At 43.5% G+C, this 22223-nt stretch overlaps 2 protein-coding genes across 2 annotated transcripts in view; one reads left to right on the top strand and one right to left on the bottom strand.

Annotated features, from left to right (window-relative positions):
* The window catches only part of FAM184B (family with sequence similarity 184 member B), a 57856-nt gene extending 51526 nt beyond the window's left edge, over positions 1 to 6330 (top strand). The window contains exons 15-18 of the mRNA XM_045550641.1: positions 1451 to 1568; positions 2770 to 2874; positions 3709 to 3908; positions 5137 to 6330. Coding sequence (XP_045406597.1) covers positions 1451 to 1568; positions 2770 to 2874; positions 3709 to 3908; positions 5137 to 5230 — 517 coding nt within the window. The 3' untranslated portion in view covers positions 5231 to 6330. The remainder of the gene's footprint in view (positions 1 to 1450; positions 1569 to 2769; positions 2875 to 3708; positions 3909 to 5136) is intronic.
* A 5325-nt stretch (positions 6331 to 11655) lies between these two features.
* On the bottom strand, positions 11656 to 17244 carry MED28 (mediator complex subunit 28). Its single transcript, XM_045550431.1, has 4 exons — positions 17069 to 17244; positions 14974 to 15040; positions 14260 to 14372; positions 11656 to 12824 (listed from the first exon to the last, which is right to left on the bottom strand). Exons 1-4 carry the CDS (start codon positions 17225 to 17227, stop codon positions 12627 to 12629), a joined length of 537 nt encoding a protein of 178 aa, XP_045406387.1. The 5' UTR covers positions 17228 to 17244; the 3' UTR covers positions 11656 to 12626.
* Between the last annotated feature and the right edge of the window lie 4979 nt (positions 17245 to 22223).

The following is a 22223-nucleotide window of genomic DNA, read 5'->3' as shown; positions in this document are numbered from 1 at the left end:
GTCCCTCGTGCATGCATGCATGCATTTATTCATTCACCAAACATGTGTTAAGGGCTGACTGTGTGCCCTGCACTGCTTAGGCTCTAAAGTTATAGCAGGGAACAAAACAAAGACCGTGCTCTCGTAGCGCTCACAAATTCTGAATGGGGATTCAGATGAGAAATAAGCAAATACATAACTTCATATCAGGTGGTGAAAGTGCCAGAGAAAGAATCAGGGTATAGAGAGTGGCAAGGGTGGGCAAAGAAGGCCTCTCTGGGGAGGTGATCCAATGAGATGAGGGAATGCATGAGCTACCTGGAGGAAGAGCACTGCAAACATATTGAACAGCAAGTGCAAAGGCCCTGGGGCTGCTTTAAGCGACTGGAAATAGCTAGAAGGCTCTCATGTGGCTGAACGGAGTGAGTGGAAGGTAAGTGATAGGAAATGAGGTGGGTTGGGGAGATCCTGCCCTGATGGGAAGGAGTTTGGATGTGTTGAGAGTGCCTTGGGAAGCCATGCCAGACTTTTGTGCAGGAGTGACATGCCTGATTTGCCTTTTCATAGGGTCACTTCTGGCTGCTGAGAGAAGAGACTGGGGGAGGAGGGGATTGGCAGGAATACCATTTAAGAGGTGACTGCAGTAACCTAGGTTCAGACAGGTGAAGCCACTTGCCCAGGGTCAGGCAGCCCTGAGTTTAAATGTCACCTGTCTGACTCTTAACCTGAGTTCTTAAAAACTGTTCTCCACTGTCCCCAGTACAAAACAAATCGTCAAAATGCTGCAGGAAAAGTTTTACCAGCTACCATTTAACGGGCACTTACTATATGCCAGGTGCCTATTATCTCACCGAATCTTCACAACCACCCAGCTTCATGCCCATTTTAAACAGAAGGGAACTGAGGCTCGCAGGTGAAAAGCTATGCCCAAAGCAGCATAGCTAGGAAAAAAAACCAGAGCCAGGGTTAGAGCCCAGGTCATCTCACCCCAAAGCCTTGGCCTCTCATCAACTACAGTCAGTGGGCCATCTGCAGCCCTAACCCGCCGTCTCCCCTACCACCGTTACCCAGCTCTGCCGTGCTCCGTGTCCGCCAGCAGGTGGCGGCAGAGCCACATCGGTTTGAGCGGAACCTGCTGGCCTCGGGCAGGCTAGGGGGCATTTTCCTGCCCAGGGCTCTTCTCCCGGGAGCATCCCTGGCCCTTGTAGCCTGCTGACTGCAGCATCTGTGTGCCCTCGAGGGCCTTCTGTTCCTTAGCCCTGCAGCCCCGGGGGAACTGACAGAGGTCAGATTGGGAGTTGGGGTCCCGGGCTCTGCAGCCAATCGCCGGGTGGCCCTGGCCAAGCCTCTGCTGCTGTCTGCGCCCCCGCCGGCCGGGCTAAGCGCACAACAGCGCGTGTCCACTTGATCGCCCTCCTCCTTGTGGGGTAATTGCTGTAAGGGGGACTAACTGCATGCCTGCTTGGAACAGACTGAAAGATTCCGGAGAGAAGCCAGGGAAGGGAGCGTCCAGGCCCGAGGACCTTCAGCTCATAGGCCGCCTGCAGACCCTCTTGAAGGAGAGAGAGGAGATCATCAAGCGGCTCACGGTGAGGCTGGCATCTCACCCACACACCTGGCGGGCGCAGAGTTCCTCCGGGACGGGCATTCACTTTGCACCTGGCATTTCTCTAGGTGCCTACAATTTTGCTTTACAAAGAATCCTTTATTTTGTCCTTTTATTTTAAAAAAACCCCTCATACTCAATAAAAAAGTTAATACAGGAAAAAAGAAGAAAAACCCCATTCTAATCCCAAGTCCAACAGCATTTGCCTGATGTTGATATTGGCTCAGCTCAGTTTTCTTTTAACTTACAGAATTTGAGAAAAACCATTATAGAATGGCTTGCTTATGTTTGAATATTAGTAGAATCAATCAAATTTATTATTGATCTTCCTTTTGTAAAAATGACAGCTTATTTTTTAACCTTAATGACTACTTATTTCCCTTGAAGAGAAAATGATCTCCAACTCCCTTTGATTCCGTATCCAATAGCCACCAAAGCCTGACTTGCTTCTTTGGAGTGTTCTTCTCCCATCTGCTCCCACCCACTCACTTCACTTCTTGTCTCCTCATGCTTTGACTATGCCTGAAAATTAGATGTTAATATGGAATCATTGCTTGTTTGTTAATAGAGGTGCTATGGTTATGTTTTCTTTTTTTATAAAGGAATCTTTATCTCTTAGAAATATATGTTGATGTTTTTACAGACAAAATTATGTGATGACTGGAATTTACTTTAAAAACAACACAGCAGAAGAGGAAAAGGTGGAAGAAATGACACACACAAACAAGATTGGCCATATAGTTATAATTGCTAAAGTGGGAGATATATTTTATTACCCTGTCTTCCTTTTGTATGTTAGAAAATGTCTATGATCAAATTTAAAACAAGAAGAGTGAGGAGGAAACTGAAATCCTTTGAGCACCTGGGAGCTTTCTTTGCCTGTATTATTAACTTTCTGCAGTAGATTACCCTCAGGTGCTAAGAATCTTTGGGATTTCTAACTTCCTAAGGCATAAGCTTGCCTTTTCCTTGACAAGATGGGCTGGGAACATAAAAGCCCCAGGAGTACAAAGGTGCTTCCTGAGAGCTTGAGTGGCTAGCAGTTGATTCCCAGTGACTTTCCTTCCCTCCCTCCCCTGGACTTTTCTTCTCTCTGTATTCCACCCCCACAGCCACCTTCCTTCAAGTCCAACCCAGCGCTGTGTGATTAGACTCACTTATACGTGGTTGTATTGGTTTTCCAGGAAGAGAGAAGATTTCACTATGCAGCATTCCCCAGCGCAATGTCCCATCGGAATCGGTCTTTTTCATTCCATCCTCACCCAGGGTATTTGACCCCTTCCATGAAGGTAAATTGAGTCTACTGGTTTTAATGAATTACGCAATTCTGCTGGTTTCATTTTTCCTAAAGGTAACTGCAGCTGGCATACAGTCAGAAGAATATTCATTGGAAAAAATGATCCACAGTAAATAGTCCAAAGTATTAACAAACTGTGTGTATATCTGGTTGGGCAGATTATGTGGGGTTTTTATTTTTTATGGGCTTTTGTATTTTCCACATTTTCTACAATAAATATGTATCATTAATAATAGCTCTATTTTGGTGATGGGAAGGAGAGGGGAGAAAATAGGAATCTTCTACTTAACTTTCTTTCTGTACATATTTTTGGAATTTGTCACAATGCACATATTCATGTCCAAGTCTCTTCTCTGTTATCATAAAATCATAAAAGTTCTAAAAAAAAGTAGTATAAAAGCTCATAGGACAATAAACCTAACTTCACCTGAACTGATGTGATCTCAATTTTAGCTTTTATGTATCCTTCTTATTGTGACAAAATGTTAAGTTTCACTCCAGAAGTATTAATGTATTTGAGGATAGGGTGATCGGGTGGGCCCAGCCCCTGCTGGGGGTGTTATGTAGCCTTCTGAGATCTAAAAAAAAAAAAAAAAAAAAAAATTGAATTATAAACATGTCTATCTCCAGAAGTTTTGGATAAGAGATTGTGGACCTATATGTTTTTTAAAATACAAAATGAAGATTAGAGGGGAAAATGCTTTTAAAAATAACATGTAAGTATATATCCTCTCCTATGTAATTTTAGTTGGGTGAGCCTCATTTACTTTGACAATAATGCCTTTTTGTGTGTAACACTAACAGCACTTTCCTTTAATACAAACAGAAAAAGAAGATGGAGGAAGTGCCCAGCCGAGTGGTCAGCGTGCCAAACCTCGCCTCCTATGCAAAGAACTTTCTGAGTGGGGATCTGAGCTCTAGGATCAACGCTCCTCCAATAACCAAGTCACCCAGCTTGGACCCAAGCCCCAGCAGTGGCCGGCCTTACAAACCCACTCAGTCTCTAGATGCAAAAACTGCCACAAGGTGGGTGGCGAGGTGGGGAGACAGATGCTGTTATTCCATTTCCCTATAGATAGGAAGGAAATTAGGATCCTTTCTGTAACCTCCTAAATACCCAGCATTCGGACAGATATAAAAAGTAGCAAAACAAGCCCTGCCTTGGAGAAATGACAATCCAGCCAAAAGGGAGGAAGATGGTGTAAGAGAAGGGAATTGTCATTCTTTGGTACTATTCCTGGTACCAAATTCTTTTTTCATGGATGATCAGACAAGGGACATCGAATCACCTAGCAGAAAACTTCTGTGTGGGCTACACAGAAGGTAGACTCTTCATCTGGCCTTAAGGTCTGAATTCAAATTCTGATCCTCCTTGTTCTTAGCTGTGAGCTGCGTGGCCTTGGGTATGTCCCCTGACCTCTCTGAGTCTCTGTATCGTCACCTCTAAAATGAAGATAATATAGCACCTATATTACAGTCTCTCATCAGACTGATGTGAGACTAAAGGAATTAATCCATAGGATGTGCTTAGCACAGGACCTGGCACAGAAGAGTTTGATATATTTTCACTATTATTACTAAGGTTATTTCTCAAGATTTATCATATAATATCATTTTAGAATACTATAGACTTGATCTGTAGGTTTGGTTGATCATGCATAATTATCTCAGATACAACCACTAAGTCTTTTTTTCTTTTCTTTCTTTTGAGACAGGGTCTCACTCTGTCGACCCAGCTATGTATAGTAGTGTCATCATAGCTCGCTGCAACCTCAAACTTCAAACTCCTGGGCTCAAGCAATCCTCCTGTCTCAGCCTCCCGAGTAGCTGGGACTACAGGCCCATACCACCATGCCCAGCTAATTGTTTCTATTTTTAGTAGAGACAGGATCTCCCTCTTGCTCAGGCTGGTCTCAAACTCCTGGCCTCAGGTGATTCTCCTGCCTAGGCCTCCCAGAGTGCTAGGATTACAGGCGTGAGCCACCATACTGACCCAACCACTAAGTCTTAAGTGAAACACTGGAGTACCAAACAATGGTGAACTTGGTTTTCAAAATAGGAGTTAGACACTCCCTCCCCAGCCCCATCCTTAACAATTTGTTTCCTGCTACTAATGTTGGCTGGTCACATTCTAATATCTTTTGAAGAGTAAAGAAGCAGTTGTCTTTCCCTGAAAAGATGGTGGGGTATTAAGTTGTTTATTGAATAATTTTCAAAACCATGTAAGAAACCTTTTCTGTTTGTTTGTTTTTAGGACACCAGAAGGTGAAACGGCCCAACCCAAAGAAGCCCAGCAGAAACAGGGCTCTCCACACCAGGAATGGTTTACTAAGTACTTTTCTTTCTAAGCTGATGTTCGGGGTACTTCACGAAGAGGATCCTTGAAAAACATTTCTTTTAAATCATCTGATTGAAGTAATGAACTAAAGCCAACCAACCAAATAACTTGCTTGTAACATGATTTATATATGATAGCTAAAACAAATTTTGACATTAACATTTCATACTGTTTGTGACAAAAGTTCATTAAAAAAACTTGACAGTAAACAAACCAATGTAATTAAAAAGCACCCACAGGAAAATGTTATTAATATTATTAATGACCTACATACATACTGTATTTCTAGTGTCCACATCATCATACTCCACTTTGTGGAATATCAGACTTTGTAATTTCCATGGTCTGCTTTGAAGGTGGTTTTATTTGTCCTTAGGATGCTGGTTACCTCCACTTGAAGAGCTATTTCTATGTAAAATGATATAATTCCAAACACACATCTAACCTCAATAGATAGAAGAATAAAACAAAGTTCAAAATAAACAGGAAAGCCAATTAAAAAGCAAACAAACCGAACCTACTAGGCATGGATGGTAGCATGCTTGGATTGAATATTCTGACTTCCTTGGTCTAGGACAAACAGCAGGTTGTAGCGAGGACAACACCTACCTCTAAAGGGCCTTTGCAAGGATAAAGCAGGATAAAATGGATAAAGACACCACTCGTGAATCAGAATTAAGCACAAGGTTTTTCTGTGAATAGTCAATCCTTGCCCGGTCGTACATCTGTTTCAATGATTGTAGTGTTTGCCTGGTCATTTGTGAAGGTTTCTAGATTGTTCTGCGCTTTGAAATCAAAGACCTCCTGAACCTCTGGTCTTTGGGTTTGGCCATTTGCCTCATGGTGCGTTGCTTCCTCATTGCATGGACTCCCCGTGGATTAAAGGAACTGGAATTGCCGCTCATGGTGCTGACCGAGCTCTCAGTCCACATTGAACTCTCTTACCCTCTGCCAGAGCAATGCGATTTGACAAGACTCAATGCAACTTTTAGGGCCAAAATACTTTCTCAATCCTTTGGTGCTGGCCCAACAGGTGGCCCACAAACAGAGGTTAATTCTATGCACTGTCAAACCTTTGCTCTTTGAATAAAACTTTAAACAACTGGGCAATAAAAATGGTTGTGATTTGTATTGCTTTTCCATAGAAAGGTAAATTAGATGAACACAGAGCTTGGAAATAAGAACTTCACATTAACCTCAAACGGATCATCTTTGAATAAAAAGTAGCTTATTACATACTTTTAACTATCATTTTGATAGAAATGCAATTAAAATTCAGACTTACAAATTAAAGGTAAATTTAGTATCTAACCAAAACAAGACCCCAATAAGATAATTTTAAAATGCAAATACTTGTCACCATAAATGTAACATGCCGTATTATTTTTCAGTACCAAATTTCTTTTTGTCTTTTCTTTCCTGCTTAGGTTGGGTGTCTTAGTCATTCAGGCTGCTATAACAAAATACCATACTTACACTGGGTCATTTATAAACAACAGAAATGTTTTGCTCACAGTTCTGGAGGCTGAGAAGCCCAAGATCAAGTCGCCAGCAGATTCAGTGTCTGGTGAGGGCCCCTTCCTCACAGATGGGCACCTGCTACATGTCCTCACACAGTGGAAGGGCAAGGGAGCTCGTCTGAGCCTCTTTTGTAAAGGCCCCAATCCCATTCATGAGGGTGGAGCCCTCATGACTTAATCACTTCCCAGCAGCCCCACCTCTTAATACTAACACACTGGAGTTAGGTTCCAACATGCGAATTGGAAGGGGAGGGGGCACCAACATTCAGATCACAGCAGTGAGCACTGTAACAGTTTTTTATTTTGTACTTTTAAAAAAGACTACATACAGGTAGCTCTACTTTTGTGTGTTGAAACATTTTCCCAACACTGTGCAACTCCTCCTGACTGGCAGAGCAAGCTGCACTCTACACGACCGTCCTCTGAACTGTGCAGGAAGAGAACTGTATAAATCGAGACCCTCCATCTGTTTCAACTTCTTTCTTGTTGCAGGTGAGTGAAAGAGCTTGTTAAATTTCTAGATTCTACCTTGCAATAATCACATATTTGTTAACTAAATCTTGGCATGCTTCTACAGTTTTTTCTTTGGGCCTGCGGTCCCCAAGCCCTGGCCGCAGACTGGCGTTGGTCCGGGCCTGTAGGGCGCTGGGCTGCACAGTGGGCGTGAGGGGCAGGCGCGTGAGGCTCCACCTGTATTTGCAGCCGCTCCCCATCGCTCACATCACCACGTGGGCTCCCCCTCCTGCCAGATCAGCAGCGGCTGCACACCTTCTCCCCACCCCCACCCCAGGTCTGTGGAAGGGTTGTCTTCCATGAAGCCCCTCCTGGTGTCAAAAAGGTTGGGGACTGCTGCTTTAGGCCATATTCCTTGAGTATTGAAGGCATCTAAAGATACACACTTAGGCTTTTTGTTTGGTATTATCAAATTACCATCCAGCAAGTTTCTAGCAGTTTACTCCCTTACCAACAGTAAAAAATTCTCTCTGTACCCTAGACAATATCGACAAAGAAACACAATTTGATAGATAAAACATTCCTCCTGTTTTACTTTGTATAATACGATTCCATCAATCTCTCAAGAACAGCAGAGTGGTCTAGAGATGGTGGTAGCTTAAAGGTAACAGTGCAGATAAAGAGAAATGATCTGTTTCAGGATTCAGTTAGTTTGATGATAAATCTCTTCAGGCTATTTTATGACAGAGGGCATAGGAATTAACATTCCTGGAGCAAAACTGAACAGAAAGAACATCATCCGTTCTACATGAATACAAACTCCTTCTTAACTGGGGTAGAAAGCAATGGATTATCAATCAGTGGCTGCATACCATGGACCTGAGGTCTTAACTGCTCTAGCACTGACATCCAACCCAGCAATTGTGATTTGAGGCTACTTGGTTGATAATCATTCTCCAGGATCCATGTGGATTCTGCAAAGGTGAGGCTGCTAAATTAAATGGAGCTGTGATGGGGGCTGCCTTCCCAGCATCTTTTAGCTTTCTAAGGGTAGGACCAATCCCACCCAACACCCCCACCTCCACTCCCAGGATGCAATATTGTTTTGGATCTACCATCTCTACCAGCTCCTCAGCTATCTGGTCTCCCCCAGGAGTAGCCACAGAGGCCCCTGGCACTCACGGTCACCACCTTCAGTTTCTCATTATCCTTCTGCAGCCCCCTCGTGCCAGTGACTGTCCATACCTCACACACCCTTTAGGATGGGTCCTCCTTGCCAGCCGGGCAGTGAGGGAGCTGGTCCCCCAACCCCCATGCTGCTGCCTGCTCTCTCGCACCACGTTTAATGACAACTTTGTCAGGTGGGTCCTCCAGGAGCCATGCCCCAACACACAACTAGAAGTGCAAGATTCATTGGGGGGTGCCAATGCCTTCAGCCAAAGACCACCAGAAACACACTTGTCTTACTGCAGTGAGAGGACATTCATCCCGGAGAACGGCAGGGCTTCTCAGAGAGCGTTACAATGCATCTATTTTAGGATTCTGGCACCGCCTGGGTGATTTCAAGGTGGGTTTAAGGAAGTAGGGATTCAGTCTAGATTGGGTGCTGTCAGAAATGGGGGTGATTCTGTGACCGCGTATCTCAATAAATCTTATCTATAGGGAAAGTGGCCTACAGTAAGGATGAAGCTGTAATTGGTAAAAAGGCAGCAGTCACTCATTTTCATCAGGAGAAGGGTGTTTGCTATTTTGAGTAGCAGTGACTATTTTTTATGTACAGAATTAGGACATGGTTTGTTTTGTCTTACTATATCATGGCCTGGGAGCAGCTTTGTCTGAAGGTGGTGTTCTGGGACTGTTCATGTCCAACAGGAGAATACCACGGCCAAGCAGTGGTAGGTCAGCTTCCGATTGTCAGGTAGGTTTTTTTCCCCTTCTCAGGGGAAACACCCGTGTAAGAGGAAGGGGAGAGGAAATGGAAGACAGGAGGAGCCTTCAACTATGAGGCAGGTTTGACACCTGTGAGAGGAGGGCTGAGGAGACTGTGGCTACAGAGTTGGACACCAGGACAGCACCAGCACGTCCTGGCCAGGCTCACGGGAGCTCCAGAGCAGACCCAGTCCCATGTTGGGCAGAAGTGGCCTGGCTCCGAGACCCCACTGTACCCGGTCACACGCAGACCAGCGCAGCCTAGGCAGGAACTCAGCAGCTGCTCCCCAGCAGCGGGACCTGTTGTAACTGCAGTCCCTGGAGCAGCTCTGTTGAAGGGAGAACGGAGCAGCGCCACTCCACAGCCTCCAGAGGCCAGACCCAGACACACAGGAATAGCAACAGTTAGACAGCAGGTAGAGGAGGAAAGAAAAAGAGAAGATGTATTAAAGACATTAGGTTCAAGTACAGAAGATGAAAACGGAGAAGTGTCCGTTCCATTTGACAACAGCCAAGTGGCCAGCAACGAGCACAAGCACAGTGGTGGCAGCAGGGGAGGGACAGCCGGCAGCCAGGAAGTGGAGGGAGAATGGAGAAGAGCTGGGGACCGTAGATGGGGACTGTAGATGGGGCAGCAGCTCAAGATCCAGAGGAATGTCCAAGATGGGGACCAAGGGCTCTTGTGAGCTGTGGGAAATGGGGAAATGAGCCAGTAGACAAATGATGCAAGGGGGTGGAAATCACCCAAGGACTTAGGCCCTAGAGAAGGCAACTGGCCTGGGACCCAGAACACGTGTGGGGAAAGTGCCCTGAAGATGGGGTAGGCTCACCTGTGGGAACGACAGCCGCGTCCCACCCAGCTCACAGGCAGTCTGCATCTGGGAGCCTGACAAGGAAGCTGAGAGTTCGGAAGGGACAACGACTACTGGTACAACTTTCTATGTTTTGAAGCGCCATCTTGGCTTCTCAAGAATACCCTGGAGCTATAGGGGGGTAGTCTGCTAGTGATTGCACACTGACCAGGGAACACAACCCATTTCAAATCCTGCCTCTGCCAAGGAAAAAGAGGCTATCTCCTCCATGGCCCTCATCTCCTCTAATCACTAACACCCGAAGAGCACTTACTACATTCTAGCACACCTTGCTACTTATTTCCCATTCAGTATCTCCTTTAATCTGCAAAAATAATCCTAGGGGATAGGTCCTAATCTTACCGCTATTTAACAGATTTATTATCTATCTGTGAAACAGGAACAACAATAGATTCTCTTACAAAGCTTCCAGAAAATTCAATGAGATCATTTATGGCATGTGTGTAGCACAGATGTTTGAAAGATGAAAACCTGAAGCACAAGGCAGAGCAGCGCAGAGTTCGTTCTTAGAGGACACACCCAGCCCAGGTGTCTGGGCGGTGACTCAGCAGAGAGCACCCACAGGCTCAGAGGGAAACCCCAGAGCATGGCTCCTGGGCTCCTGATTTTCTCCCGAAGGAGACGGCAGCTTAGAGGGTTGTCTGTGTTGGTCACCCAGCAAGATGTTTACAAAGAGATAAAATTGAAAAATTGCCATTTATTGGACAAAAAACTTTTGAATCTAATAAAGAAATGGCAAAAACTGGTAAATACATTAATTCAAAATATTTTCACTAAGCACCAGACACAATAGTTCGCAGTCTTTTCACTGAGAACTCCTTTGAAAGAATACCTATAACTCAATCAGTTTATTTAGGTTTTTAATCAAGAAATCTAAAGCTGCCAATCAGAGTTTATCATTACCATGAAATGACCAGGTAAACAACCTTGAGGTCATATAATGGGAGCTTTTAAAAGCTGTTTGGCCAGGTGTGGTGGCAGGTGCTTGTAGTCCCAGCTACTTGGGAGGCTGAGGCAGGAAGATCACTTCAGCCGAGCCCAGGAGTTTGAGGCTACAGTGAGCTATGATGCAATGCCACTGCACTCTAGCCAGGCAACACAGTGAGACCTTGTCTCAAGAAAAGAAAAAAAAAAGAGCTTTGTTTAACCTGTACCTTCTAATTGAGGAGCTCCTTGGCCTCAGGCTGGTAATCCCAGGTCCATTTGCCAGACCCCAAACATACACACACACAAAAATGAGTACTAAGTAGCATGTACAAAAGAGAAATAATATATGATCTCTGTATATTTAAGGGCAATAATGCCTAATTCTGATGAGCATACAATGCAGTGAGGGGCAGAGAGAGATACAAGTCACGAACCCACAAGGAAGAATCAAGCAAGAGCATGGTAGAGAGATAAGTCCTGTGCCCTGGGGATACAGCAGAAAGGGCACTGGGAGGCGTCAGGCACCAGATGGCATCCAGGCCAGACCAGGAACATGAGTGGATGTCAATGTGTGTGAACAAGGCCTTCAAGGCTGGAAAATATAAAAGGACCCAAGACACTGAGCCACAGAAGTGCTGTCTCTTCAAAAGACAGTGAAGCCTTTGTTTTGGGTAAAGGGATGTAATTTAATAACAGACTGTATAAAATTCAGGAAAACCTCACCCAGCAAGAGCCAGAAAACAACACTAGTCTGTATTTTCCAACAGTAATTCAGGCAATCTGAGGTGGCCTATGAAACTAGCAAGAGAGTAAAGTGTCTTCCCAAACGCGGAGGCTCCACATACTCTTTGTGGAAGTAGCCAAGCCACCCCGAGACCCCAGTCCCCTGGAATCAAATGCATTAGCAACAATTATTCTTAATGCAAAATATCTCTCTCCCAAGATGCAAAATAAAAACGGCACAAGCAAAAACTCAAAACTAAGAGAAAACCAGAGCAAACTTTAACACCTCATATTTCACCTGTGCCCCAACTGTCACAGTACTGAGACACAGTCCATCCCATTACTTTCACTGATTCATTACCGCAGAACCCAACAAAATTTAGCATAGCACTGCTCCTACTACATCCCTCCCTATCAAAAACAGTAAATAAACACTACGCAAAATATAAACTTACCCCAAATAAGTCAGCATTAGCCTGGGGATTCTACTGCAATATTACTATATAACCCAGGATATTTTAATCCTCTTCCTACTTATTTACAAAATGTCCTCATTCTCAGAGCTCTGGAAGTACTATAAACATTGTTGCATTAGATTTCTCTTCTTGAGGTAGTTCAAAGGTAAAACACAGCAGGTTTACCTATTTTTCTACACTACCATGGTAGGGTAATTATCATAAAAGGCCTACAAGCAAAATCCTCATCCCCCATTCTCAGACTATTATTGTTTTTTCTCTCAGATCAAACAAACTAACCTAACTGGAAACACACACAAGGAGATGAAAAATCATACAAAAATTTACAAAGCAAAAAAACATAAAGTATTTTAAGACATTAAACAGCTTATAAAAATAGTGGAAAAATTTCAAGTGAGAATAAAGAGTTCTTGCAAAACGCCACATCCACCAGAAGCAGTGCGTGGCAAACGGTCCGAAGCTGCCTCAGACACACGCGCGCTCTCAGGCTGCAGCTGCCCCCTCCCTCAGGTCGGCTTCAGAGGGGCAGGGATAGTGGCTGACGCCTGTTCCAGGTAGGCCAAGGAACCCTGAGGGATGTCGGCTGGCTTTTTGTGCTGCACACTGATGTCCTCCAGCACCTGCTGCCAGTGCCTCAGCTTTGTCAAGTGCTTCTGGACCAGCGCATCCTTCCGCTGTAATTCATTCCTTAGCTCCGAGACATCCTACAGATGAAACGGATGAAGTCATTCACAGCTAACTCAAAAAAAAACGAATACAGTTCCTGATTAGTTAAGAGAACTAAGAAGAAAATTCAAAACAAAAAGAATCCATTAAACCATATTAAGCCCATTACTCTGCTTGGCCTCACTATTTGAAGAATCCAAATAATAGATGTCTGTCTAACATTGACAGTTTTTATTTTTAATTATTTTTCTTTAAAAAGTAACACACAAGTTACAAAATTCAAAAGGGATCAAAGGGCAGCCAAAAACAAATCAGACTCTTTCCCATCTTGGTCCCTAGCCACTGAGTTACCCCTGTCCAGAGCTACCAGTGAGAACCAAAAACACTGAGAATCAGAAACACATTAACACAACTGTTTACAAAATCCACACCACTGTTGTATTATTTCAGATTATGAAGAGTTAAAAATCACATTTTCAAGAGTTTCTTTTTCTTTTTTAATTTAACTTTATTTAGAGATAGGGTCTTGCTCTCTCACCTGGGCTGGAGTGCAGTGGTGCATTAATAGCTCAACTGCAGCCTTGAACTCCTGGGCTCAGCCTCCCTAAGTGCTGGGATTACTGGCGTGGGCCCACCGCACCTGGCTGCACCTGGCTGCATTTTCAAGAGCTTTTTATGAACACCAGCATTCAATCTTTGTTATTAAAGAACTGGCTTTGAACACACCTGCATTGTTGTTAAAGTATTCACATTAGAAAATGATCCACCATGATAAAGAACTTGCCATTCACCCCTCAACAGCTGGTATTATGAACAAAAAGAGCCTTTCTGATTAATTGGTCAGCTTGAAGGAATAGTTACTTCAAAAACTGCCCCAAATTGATAATCTCAATTTAGTATTTCTCCCTGGGGGCATCACTGGCCTTCTGGGTAACACAGTTCCTTACCACCCCCCGTCATAACAAGGGGCAGGCCTTGGCCCAACCCACTCCATGCCATTAAAGCATCCCACTGTGGCAACTCCAACACACTTCCAAATACCCAGTTTAAAACAACTGACATCAATGAAATCCTGAGTGAGCCAGGGTCAGAACATTTACTTTTTGATTCCGTGGCCTCCTGTCTGCAAGGCATTGGGTAAGGAAACTGGAGACACAGGATCTGTTTTTGTTCTAGACGACCTCATCTACACTAATGGCTTTTTAACTTTTTTTTCATGCAGCAGAACCTTTTCTTTAAGAAAAATATTTGCTGAAGGCCAATGTATGAAACAAGAGCACAGCTGCTCTGTTTGAAGCTCTGCTCTTAAATAGAGCTCTGCTCTATCATGAACACTGATAACTAGCAACATTTCATACTGATCTATAAAGCCCTACTGAAACTTAAGAGAAATGCGTACATCTCACTTAAAGCATAAATGAAATCCTGGCAACATCTGTTTTTCCTAAACACTGAGAAGAAAATTGTTTTTACCTCTTTGATAACTTGCTCTGGTTTCTGAACAGATAACTGCAATCTTTTTTGTAGAAAAAAACATTCTGTCTGTCTTGCAATATCTAGAAATTTCTGGATACACTGGTCAACACCTTAAAAAAAAAAAAACGAAATGTTAAATTAAGAAAAACACTAGACACCTCCCTCATAAACAGCCAGAATATCAAAACAGCATCTTCTCATAGATGAATTGGGGATTTTAATCTTGGCCACAGCAATAATAATGACCTCCAACTTCCCATGTGTTAACCAACATTAAGTAGTGGATAATTCATGCTTGTATCAGATAAAAAAGAGACTTTAAAACATAGTTCAAAAAAATCAGAAGCTCTGGTTACTTGTAGGGACAAATTTGGGGGATGAAGAGAGAAGCACAAGAGACTTTATAACAGCTATTTAAAAAAAAATAATAAAATCTTCTTTTAAGCAGTATACACTATTAGTCTTCTTTACCTAGTATCAATATGTCATGCTTATTATAAATAGTTCCTTAAGATTGACATAAGATATCAATTAATAAACTGAACAAAGAACCAGCAGTTCATAGAGATTACATGCATACATTTATTCTTTGCAAAAGTTCTCGTAGGTTCTCTTAGGATGTAAGCAGGACTGAAACATATCAAGTGTAAAATCAGCAATGAGGAATCTTGCTGAAGCCAAGAACATTGTCTCCAAAGACAGAATGCTTACCAGTTCGAATTTCTTCTTGATCAGTGCCATTGACATAGTCCTGACTCACCAGAGAAGCAAAGCAAGCCTGTGTGATCAAAACATATAAAAGAAAAAACATCATTCACACATCAAAAATCTTACTTCAGAGTAAGAAATAACTTCTCTTTAAGTCATTCAATGAACTGACAGTATCTGTGTCTGCACATGAGATGGCAAGACATCATGCCCATGAAGACACTTGGTAAACTGAGTCCCAATGAGGCCATGGAGGGAGGGCTAAGCAAACAAGCCAGCACTGTATCTGGTCTCTCTCCTACCACTTGCCCCTTCCCCACTATCTCATTCCACACCAGGCCAGGCGGCTCCTCCAGCCCCTCTACAGCTCCTCTAGCCGAGGCTTATACAACTTGCACCTCAGGACTCAGGCCATTTATCGCCTCCTCAGAGAGGTGGTCCTGAGTACCCTTTCTAAAGGGTGCCCCTCCTGCTCGTGCTCTACCCCAGCATAGCTTTATTGTTTTTCATATAATTAACTAACATCACATCCATTCTTTTCGCCCATTATTGTCTATACCCTACGAGTAGATGGAGTTTTGCCTCTCTTATTCACCACTATAGTCCTAGTGCCTGGAATCCTGTTTGGCACAAAGTAGGTGTTTAATAAAGCCATGTTAATCACTCACTGGATGGTCTAAGTGGACAATGTTGGTATCACATGGAAAACCAAGCCCCAAAGAGGCCACTCCCTAAAGGGGCACTTATTGAGACACATATGTGACTCAGGCAAGGAGTTCTGTGTGCATGCAACTCTCAGAAAATGCACAAAGAAGTCCTATCGCAGGCTTGGGCAGGGAGGGTGTGTGTAGAAAAAGAACAGGAAAGCATCTGGGAGGAGCAGGGGTTAGAAAGTCAGACTGAAACTCAGGAAAGCAGAGTCCAGTCAGCAGTGACCAAACTACACTTTAGCCTGAGCAACACAGCTCTTAAAAAAAAAGACCCCATCTCTTAAAAAAAAAAAATTAGCCAGGCCTGGTGGCGCGCCTGTAATTCTCGCTATTCAGGGGGCTGAGGCAGGGGGATCACTTAAACCCAGAAGTCTGAGGTTGCAGTGAGTGAGCTATGATGATGCCACTGCACTCTAGCCTGGGCAACAGAGCAAGACCCTGAATCAAAAAATACATATTTTTTTTAAATAAATAAAGCTCAACCATCCCTTTCCTTTATGGCTTAGCATCACCCCAAATGGAACAGATTTCTCTGTCCTTTAAATCATTTCTCTCCAAATCTTTGTATGTCCCACAGTAAAAGCATTTTGTCCATGCAACCCCAATAATATAGTCACTTACAAATTATATTATGTACTACTGTGCTATCATATACACACATAAAACACATACAACTAGAATTTAAAATGTGGAAAAGATAACTCCAATTAGAAGTTATTATTACTTTATTTCCACACACTAATGGCTCTTCTTCCACTTTAGAGACCAATGGAAGTCACCAAAGCACTCATTTTTACCTCTCTACTCCCTGTCTCTCTCAGAACCCATCTTCCTTGCTACAAGGCAAACTCCTTGCGGCAGAACTCAAAGAGACTGGGTCATAGCTGCCTTCCTCCTCCCTAACTCCCACCCTTCCCTCTTCCTCCCACCCTAGTACCAAGCCCCACCCAGCAACTTTTAAATAAGTCTATTTCCGCTTCAAGAGTCCCATTACTTGAGGACCGTTTAAAGGTGGGGCCCAGAGGAAAGGACACAGGACACAGCAGTAAAACGCCGAGCTCCTAAGAGGACGAACCCGTACTAAACACGCAGGGACTCGGGGCTGGGGCTGGCACCGCTGGCTGGGAACCGGGAAGGGTCCCAAGGCTGGGCAGTAGGAAAACTTCAAGTTCACGTCTCCAGAAACGTCGAGTGGTTTACGCGCCTCCGCCAGCAGACCTGACTAGAATATCCACTACTGGGGAGCCTAAAGCAAGCGGCACGTTCTCTAAGCCTCAGTTTCCTTATTTGCAAATTGGCTGCTGGGATCGCTGAGGGAGATACGCGCGCGTGCAGTTTACGGTTTAGGAAAGAGGGAGGGCTGGGGACAAAGACATGTCTCATTTTACCTCGAAAGATGACTCCAACTCGTCCACCAAAGTACTGTTGGAAGGTCTCTGCGCGCCTGGCGTCGCCTGAAGAAGCGAAGCCTGGCCCGGGAGTCCGGGCGGGGGCGGCGGAGGCCCGGGTGGCTGTCCAGAGAACATGCCGCCTAGCGGAGCCGCCATGTCTGGAATGGCGGGGAGAAGCTTACTGCGCCTGCGCGAGAGCGGGGGGGGAGGGGCGGTCACGTGACAGCCGTGGCCGGTTGGTCACGTGGCAGGAAGGGGCGCTTGGAGGCGTCAGTTGGGCGCCGGAGAAACCGGTTGTTTGTTCTCTTTCCTTGTCTTCAGCGGTGCAGAGGCAGTGTGGCTGCTCCTTTTATTTTTCTTAGCTTGAGCATTGAAGGCTTAGGGTTTGACACAATTATGTAGAGAGCAGATTTAATTAACTACAGTCAAGATGTGTTTGTCCCCACTCTGCCCTAAACGCATGGAATGACTTTGACCAATTCACTTTCTCTTTCTGGGTGCAGTTTACCCGTGGGTTAAAAGGAGGTGGTCACCTATTCACTCCACGCTTAGTGAGCGCTTGCTATGTACCAATTGTGAATTCAGTCATTGGTTATAGCGCGAACAAGCCAGGCAAGGTCCTCCCTAAATTCTAGCGGAAGACAGGTAATGAGAACGACTGACATTGAGGCTCCATATGTGACAGGTTATTATTAGATATTTATGGTTAGGTCAAAGAGAAAGTCACTGTACTAATTTTTTAATAAACTTTTAACATTTGCTTATTCATATCTTCAGAAGGGAAGTCACATTTTTTTTCATTATGTTTAATTGTATAGTTATCGTCCAGCACACTTATTGAGCCCTCCATGTCCCAGGTACTATTTCATGATCTGAGGTTATTAGCAATTGCCTTAAAATCTCTGGAGGGAGAGAGACAAGCACATAAATACATACTGCAATGTCATGTAGAGATAAGTGTTAGGAAAGAAAATGAAGCCCAGTAAGGGGGTGGCTAATGATGGTTGGGTGTTCTTTGAAATGGGTGATAGGGAAGGCCTCTCCAGGGAGATCTGGACTGGAGGGCTGGAATGACATTTTAAGTAGGAGAGCTTTCTAGACAAAGAGACCCCTGAAGAAGAATCCTGCTTGGCACTTTTAAGGAGCCGTAGGAAGGCCAACAGGGCCAGGGGAGTGAGACAGGGAGAAAAAGCCAGAGTTTTGCCAATCACGCTCAGAGCAAAGGTCATCTTCCCAGCCTCAATTTAAATTAGACCCACACTCCCAGACACTTCACCCCTGTTTAATTTTCTTCACATTACTTAAGCATAATCTGAAATTATATCTTGTTTACTTTTTTCTTCATTGACTAAATCACTTTCTCTCGGCACGCACACACCCCACACCTGGAGTGCAAGCTTCATGACATCAGAGCCTGCCTGTGTTACTCACCTGTATCCTCAACATCCAGAACTGTGCCTGGCATAGATAGACATAATAAACATTTGATGGTTGAAAAAGCCAAAAGAGAAACCAGGAGGGAGCTAGTCTACTCCAGCAAATCTCAAGCTGTTTTGGTCTCAGGATCCCTTTACACACCTAAAAATCATTGAAGACCCCAAAGTTTTTGTTTATGTGTGTTATGTCTGCTAATATTCACCTGATAAATTAAAACTGAAAAATTTTTTTCAAAATCAACTCATTAAAAGATCAAACCCTTCTTGGGATAGAGACTAAGAAAAGGAAAAAGAAAAAAGAAAAAAATCAAACCCGTTATAAAAGTTAACATAAATGTTTCTTATTAAAGCTATAACTCTATTTTCCAAAACAAAAAATAAATTAGCAGAGTGGTGTCATTTTACTTTTTTGCAAATCCTTTTAATATCCAGTTTATCTAATCTTGATGTAAGTTGCCTGAGAGCTTGGTCAGTGGTATTTCTCTTGGATTCACCCTAGAATAGGGCAAAGAAAAAAAGCTCACGTGTTTTGGATTTTGCTGAAAACCCATTTCTTCATTTCTAAAATAGAACATTGCCGTGGAAAAACTACTAAGAAGAAAGTAATGTATGTGGGACTCTAATACAGTGCCTGGTATAGACCAAGTAACTTTTTGAGAAAAGAGGAGTGATTTATGTTAAAAATAATCTCTTCACCCATACAGATAACAGGAGAAAAGTGGAGGCAGGGGGACCAGTGAGGCAGTAATCTAGGAGTGTAGGAAGATGGGGACTTGCACTATGGCAGTTGAGACAAAGGTGGTGAGATGTGGTCAGATGAATTCTGTGATTTGCTCAGGAAAAACATAAATGGCTGGGAATGGAACGCATAATATAATCTGTTGAATGTGACTTTCCTGAAGACAGAGTTTAGGCTAACATTTCCTTAGGATTATGATGCAAGGGAGGAGCCCACAGCTCATGGGTGGCAGAGCTACAGCTGCAGAATATGGCTGACTGCAAAGGGCCACAAAGAAATGGTCAGGCCAATACTGTCTGATTGATGTACCACCAAGTGATTGAGCATGGTTTTAGAACTCTTCTTCCCCCAACCCTAGACTGAATTCTTTAAGGGCAGGGACTGCAATTTGTTTACTTTGCCATCGCAAGCACCTTCCAAAATATCTGGCACAAGGTAGGCATGGAATATTTGCTCAGTCAATGAATCTTTTACTCCAAAATTAGTAAAACATTTCCTCTGCTTTGACCTTGGAGGATATAAGGGCATCTTTGGATTTACTCTGCTGTAATCCTAAAACCTTTTTTTAACTGCCAAACCTTCCAAGATTTCATCAAGTTCACTTTTTTTTTTTTTTGAGACAGAGTCTCACTCTGTTGCCGGGGCTAGAGTGCCGTGGCGTCAACCTTGCTCACAGCAACCTCAGACTCCTGGGCTCAGGCAATCCTCCTGCCTCAGCCTCCCGAGTAGCTGGGACTACAGTATTGTGCCACCATGCCCAGCTAATTTTTCTATATATATTTTCAGCTGTCCGTATAATTTCTATGTTTAGTAGAGACGGGGTCTCACTCTTGCTCAGGCTGGTCTCGAACTCCTGAGCTCAAACGTTCCGCCAACCTCGGCCTCCCAGAGTGCTAGGATTACAGGCGTGAGCCACCGCGCCCGGCGTAAGTTCACCTTTTATGAGTCTCTTTTCTCACCTATTCATTCAACCAATGTCAGCTTTCAACAGTGGTTTGAGTCTACGTGCTGTGAGTAGATACAGTGATAAACTAGAGATAGGGTACCTGTCCCTATTGCAGTTAAAACGTGCACTGTCCTTTTATAGCACGGGCTTACGGTTTGTACTACATTCAGTGATGGTTTTTCATTTTTATTTCTTGTCTTTTAAACATAATTACCTTTTTGTATTTCTTAAATTGTTTCTTTATTCTTTAATTCTTTTGTATTCCTTGTTGCTATACAGTGATGGTTTCTTGTGCTCAGGGCCACATGTTGGGGCACACAGATGCTAAACGTTACAGATCTATTGATCTGGGTTTTAATCCATGCTCTACTTTCAAGCTCATGAGCTGTCCTCTTTCCTCTCTCCCCTTCTTCTGTCAGAGAAACAATGCACCCAGCTAATCTGTTTCCCCAAATCCTGTGCAGCAGCCATGGTTTACTCTGGTTGGTGACATGAGCAGAGTGTACATGGGACTTCAATGATACCTCCTTAAATTCACTGCAATTGTACCCCTTCTGCCCTGCTCCCTTTCCTTCAACCCCAGCAGCTACCTGGGACTGTGAGGAAGCCTTCAGGCTATGGTGGTGATGTAAAATTCCGAGCCTCTGACCTTGGATTCCCTACTTCTGTCAACTTTTACCTTTTAAAACTATCATGTTCTAAATCACTGCTGTTTTGGATTTGCTGCTCTTCACAGCCATGCCTAGTCCTAGTTGATACCAGTCTGTAGCATAGAGTGAGCTTCTGAGGATCAGCAAAGGGTTCACATGCAAGGACAACTATTAAGTTTCATCGCAACCAGATTAGATAAGCACATGAAACCAGGGCCTGTGCTGTGCCTTTTGTATCCCACACATTAGTGAACACAAGAGCTCTATTGTTCTTTTATCCATAAAAAGCCTTTGAACAGAAAGCCTTCTATCAAAGCTCTACTGGGCCTTCTGAATCACCCCTAAGAAATCTGCTTTTAGTTTCCTTCATACACCAGTAATTCCAACCCTAGATTCCATCTTTCCTGATGAAGGAGCTTCTCAATGTCGATACCCAGGGGAACCTGTGTTTACTTACCACTCTTGCCAGATTTTCTTGAATTCTAATAAATACCATGAATATGCATGCCCATTTCCACTCCCTCTATAACCCAGTTTAGATATACAATATCCTCTTAAACATCAAATTTTTTAAATGTTAAAATTAATTTCAATAAACAGCTTTTCCTGCCAAATGTTTTCAAAGTTAAAAAAATAAAGTGCATAGACCTTATTCATGGATAATTTGATCCATCAGATACAAAAGTAAAGAAGAGGAGAGCTTTGTTCTAAATCTATACAAATGGAATTCTGTTACAAATAGTTCACCTATAGACAGTCCCTTTTATGGTCTTGTTTCTTATTCCAGGATTTCAAATAAATTCCACACCCACGCAAGTCACTGAACTGAAAAGGAAGCATTACAGCCTACTGATGCAGCGTGCCCGCTCTGGAGGAGACCAGCTGGGTTAACACATTGACTGCTAGGTGAGCTGTATTTAACTCAGACTAGTTTTGACCCCAGGGCCTAGTGAGGCAAAACCCTGCAGTTGGTTCATGAAAATCTTACTTGTTGATGTTCTTATTGTTACAATTAATATTGACAATTTGATTCTAAAAGCATGGATTATGTTGCATGTAACTCACTCACAGAAAACAATAAAGAAAAAGAAATTAGGAAGGATCATTTTGTTGTAATAAAACACTGTGGACCAAGGGAAAATTTTTTTTTCTAGTGTGGCAGTCAATGTGTTAAACTCTCTCTGCTACCAACTTACTAGCTCCATGACATTGCCCGCATGTCACTAAACCTCTCTCGTGCCCCATTTTCCTCATGTGTCAAGTGGGGGTAATAACAGTATCTGCCTCATTGGGTTAGTGTGAGGATTCAATGATTTAATCCCCCAAAACACTTAGGACAATCCCTGGCAGATGGTAAGTCTGCAACTGTTGGTTTATATGA

Source organism: Lemur catta, chromosome 4 (assembly GCF_020740605.2).
Source record: "Lemur catta isolate mLemCat1 chromosome 4, mLemCat1.pri, whole genome shotgun sequence".
Lineage (NCBI taxonomy): Eukaryota > Metazoa > Chordata > Mammalia > Primates > Lemuridae > Lemur > Lemur catta.
The sequence above is the reverse complement of the archived record's forward strand: the minus strand, read 5'-3'. Positions and strand labels throughout refer to the sequence as shown.

Bases quoted from the DNA above. Each gene is read 5' to 3' on its own strand.
- MED28 (XM_045550431.1), bottom strand. From the start codon at position 17,227: ATGGCGGCTCCGCTAGGCGGCATGTTCTCTGGACAGCCACCCGGGCCT. The intron at 15,041-17,068 runs GTAAAATGAGAC...TTGATCACACAG, and splicing joins AGTTGGAGTCATCTTTCGAG to GCTTGCTTTGCTTCTCTGGT. The intron at 12,825-14,259 runs GTAAAAACAATT...TTTCATCTGTAG, and splicing joins CAGAGCAAGTTATCAAAGAG to GATGTCTCGGAGCTAAGGAA.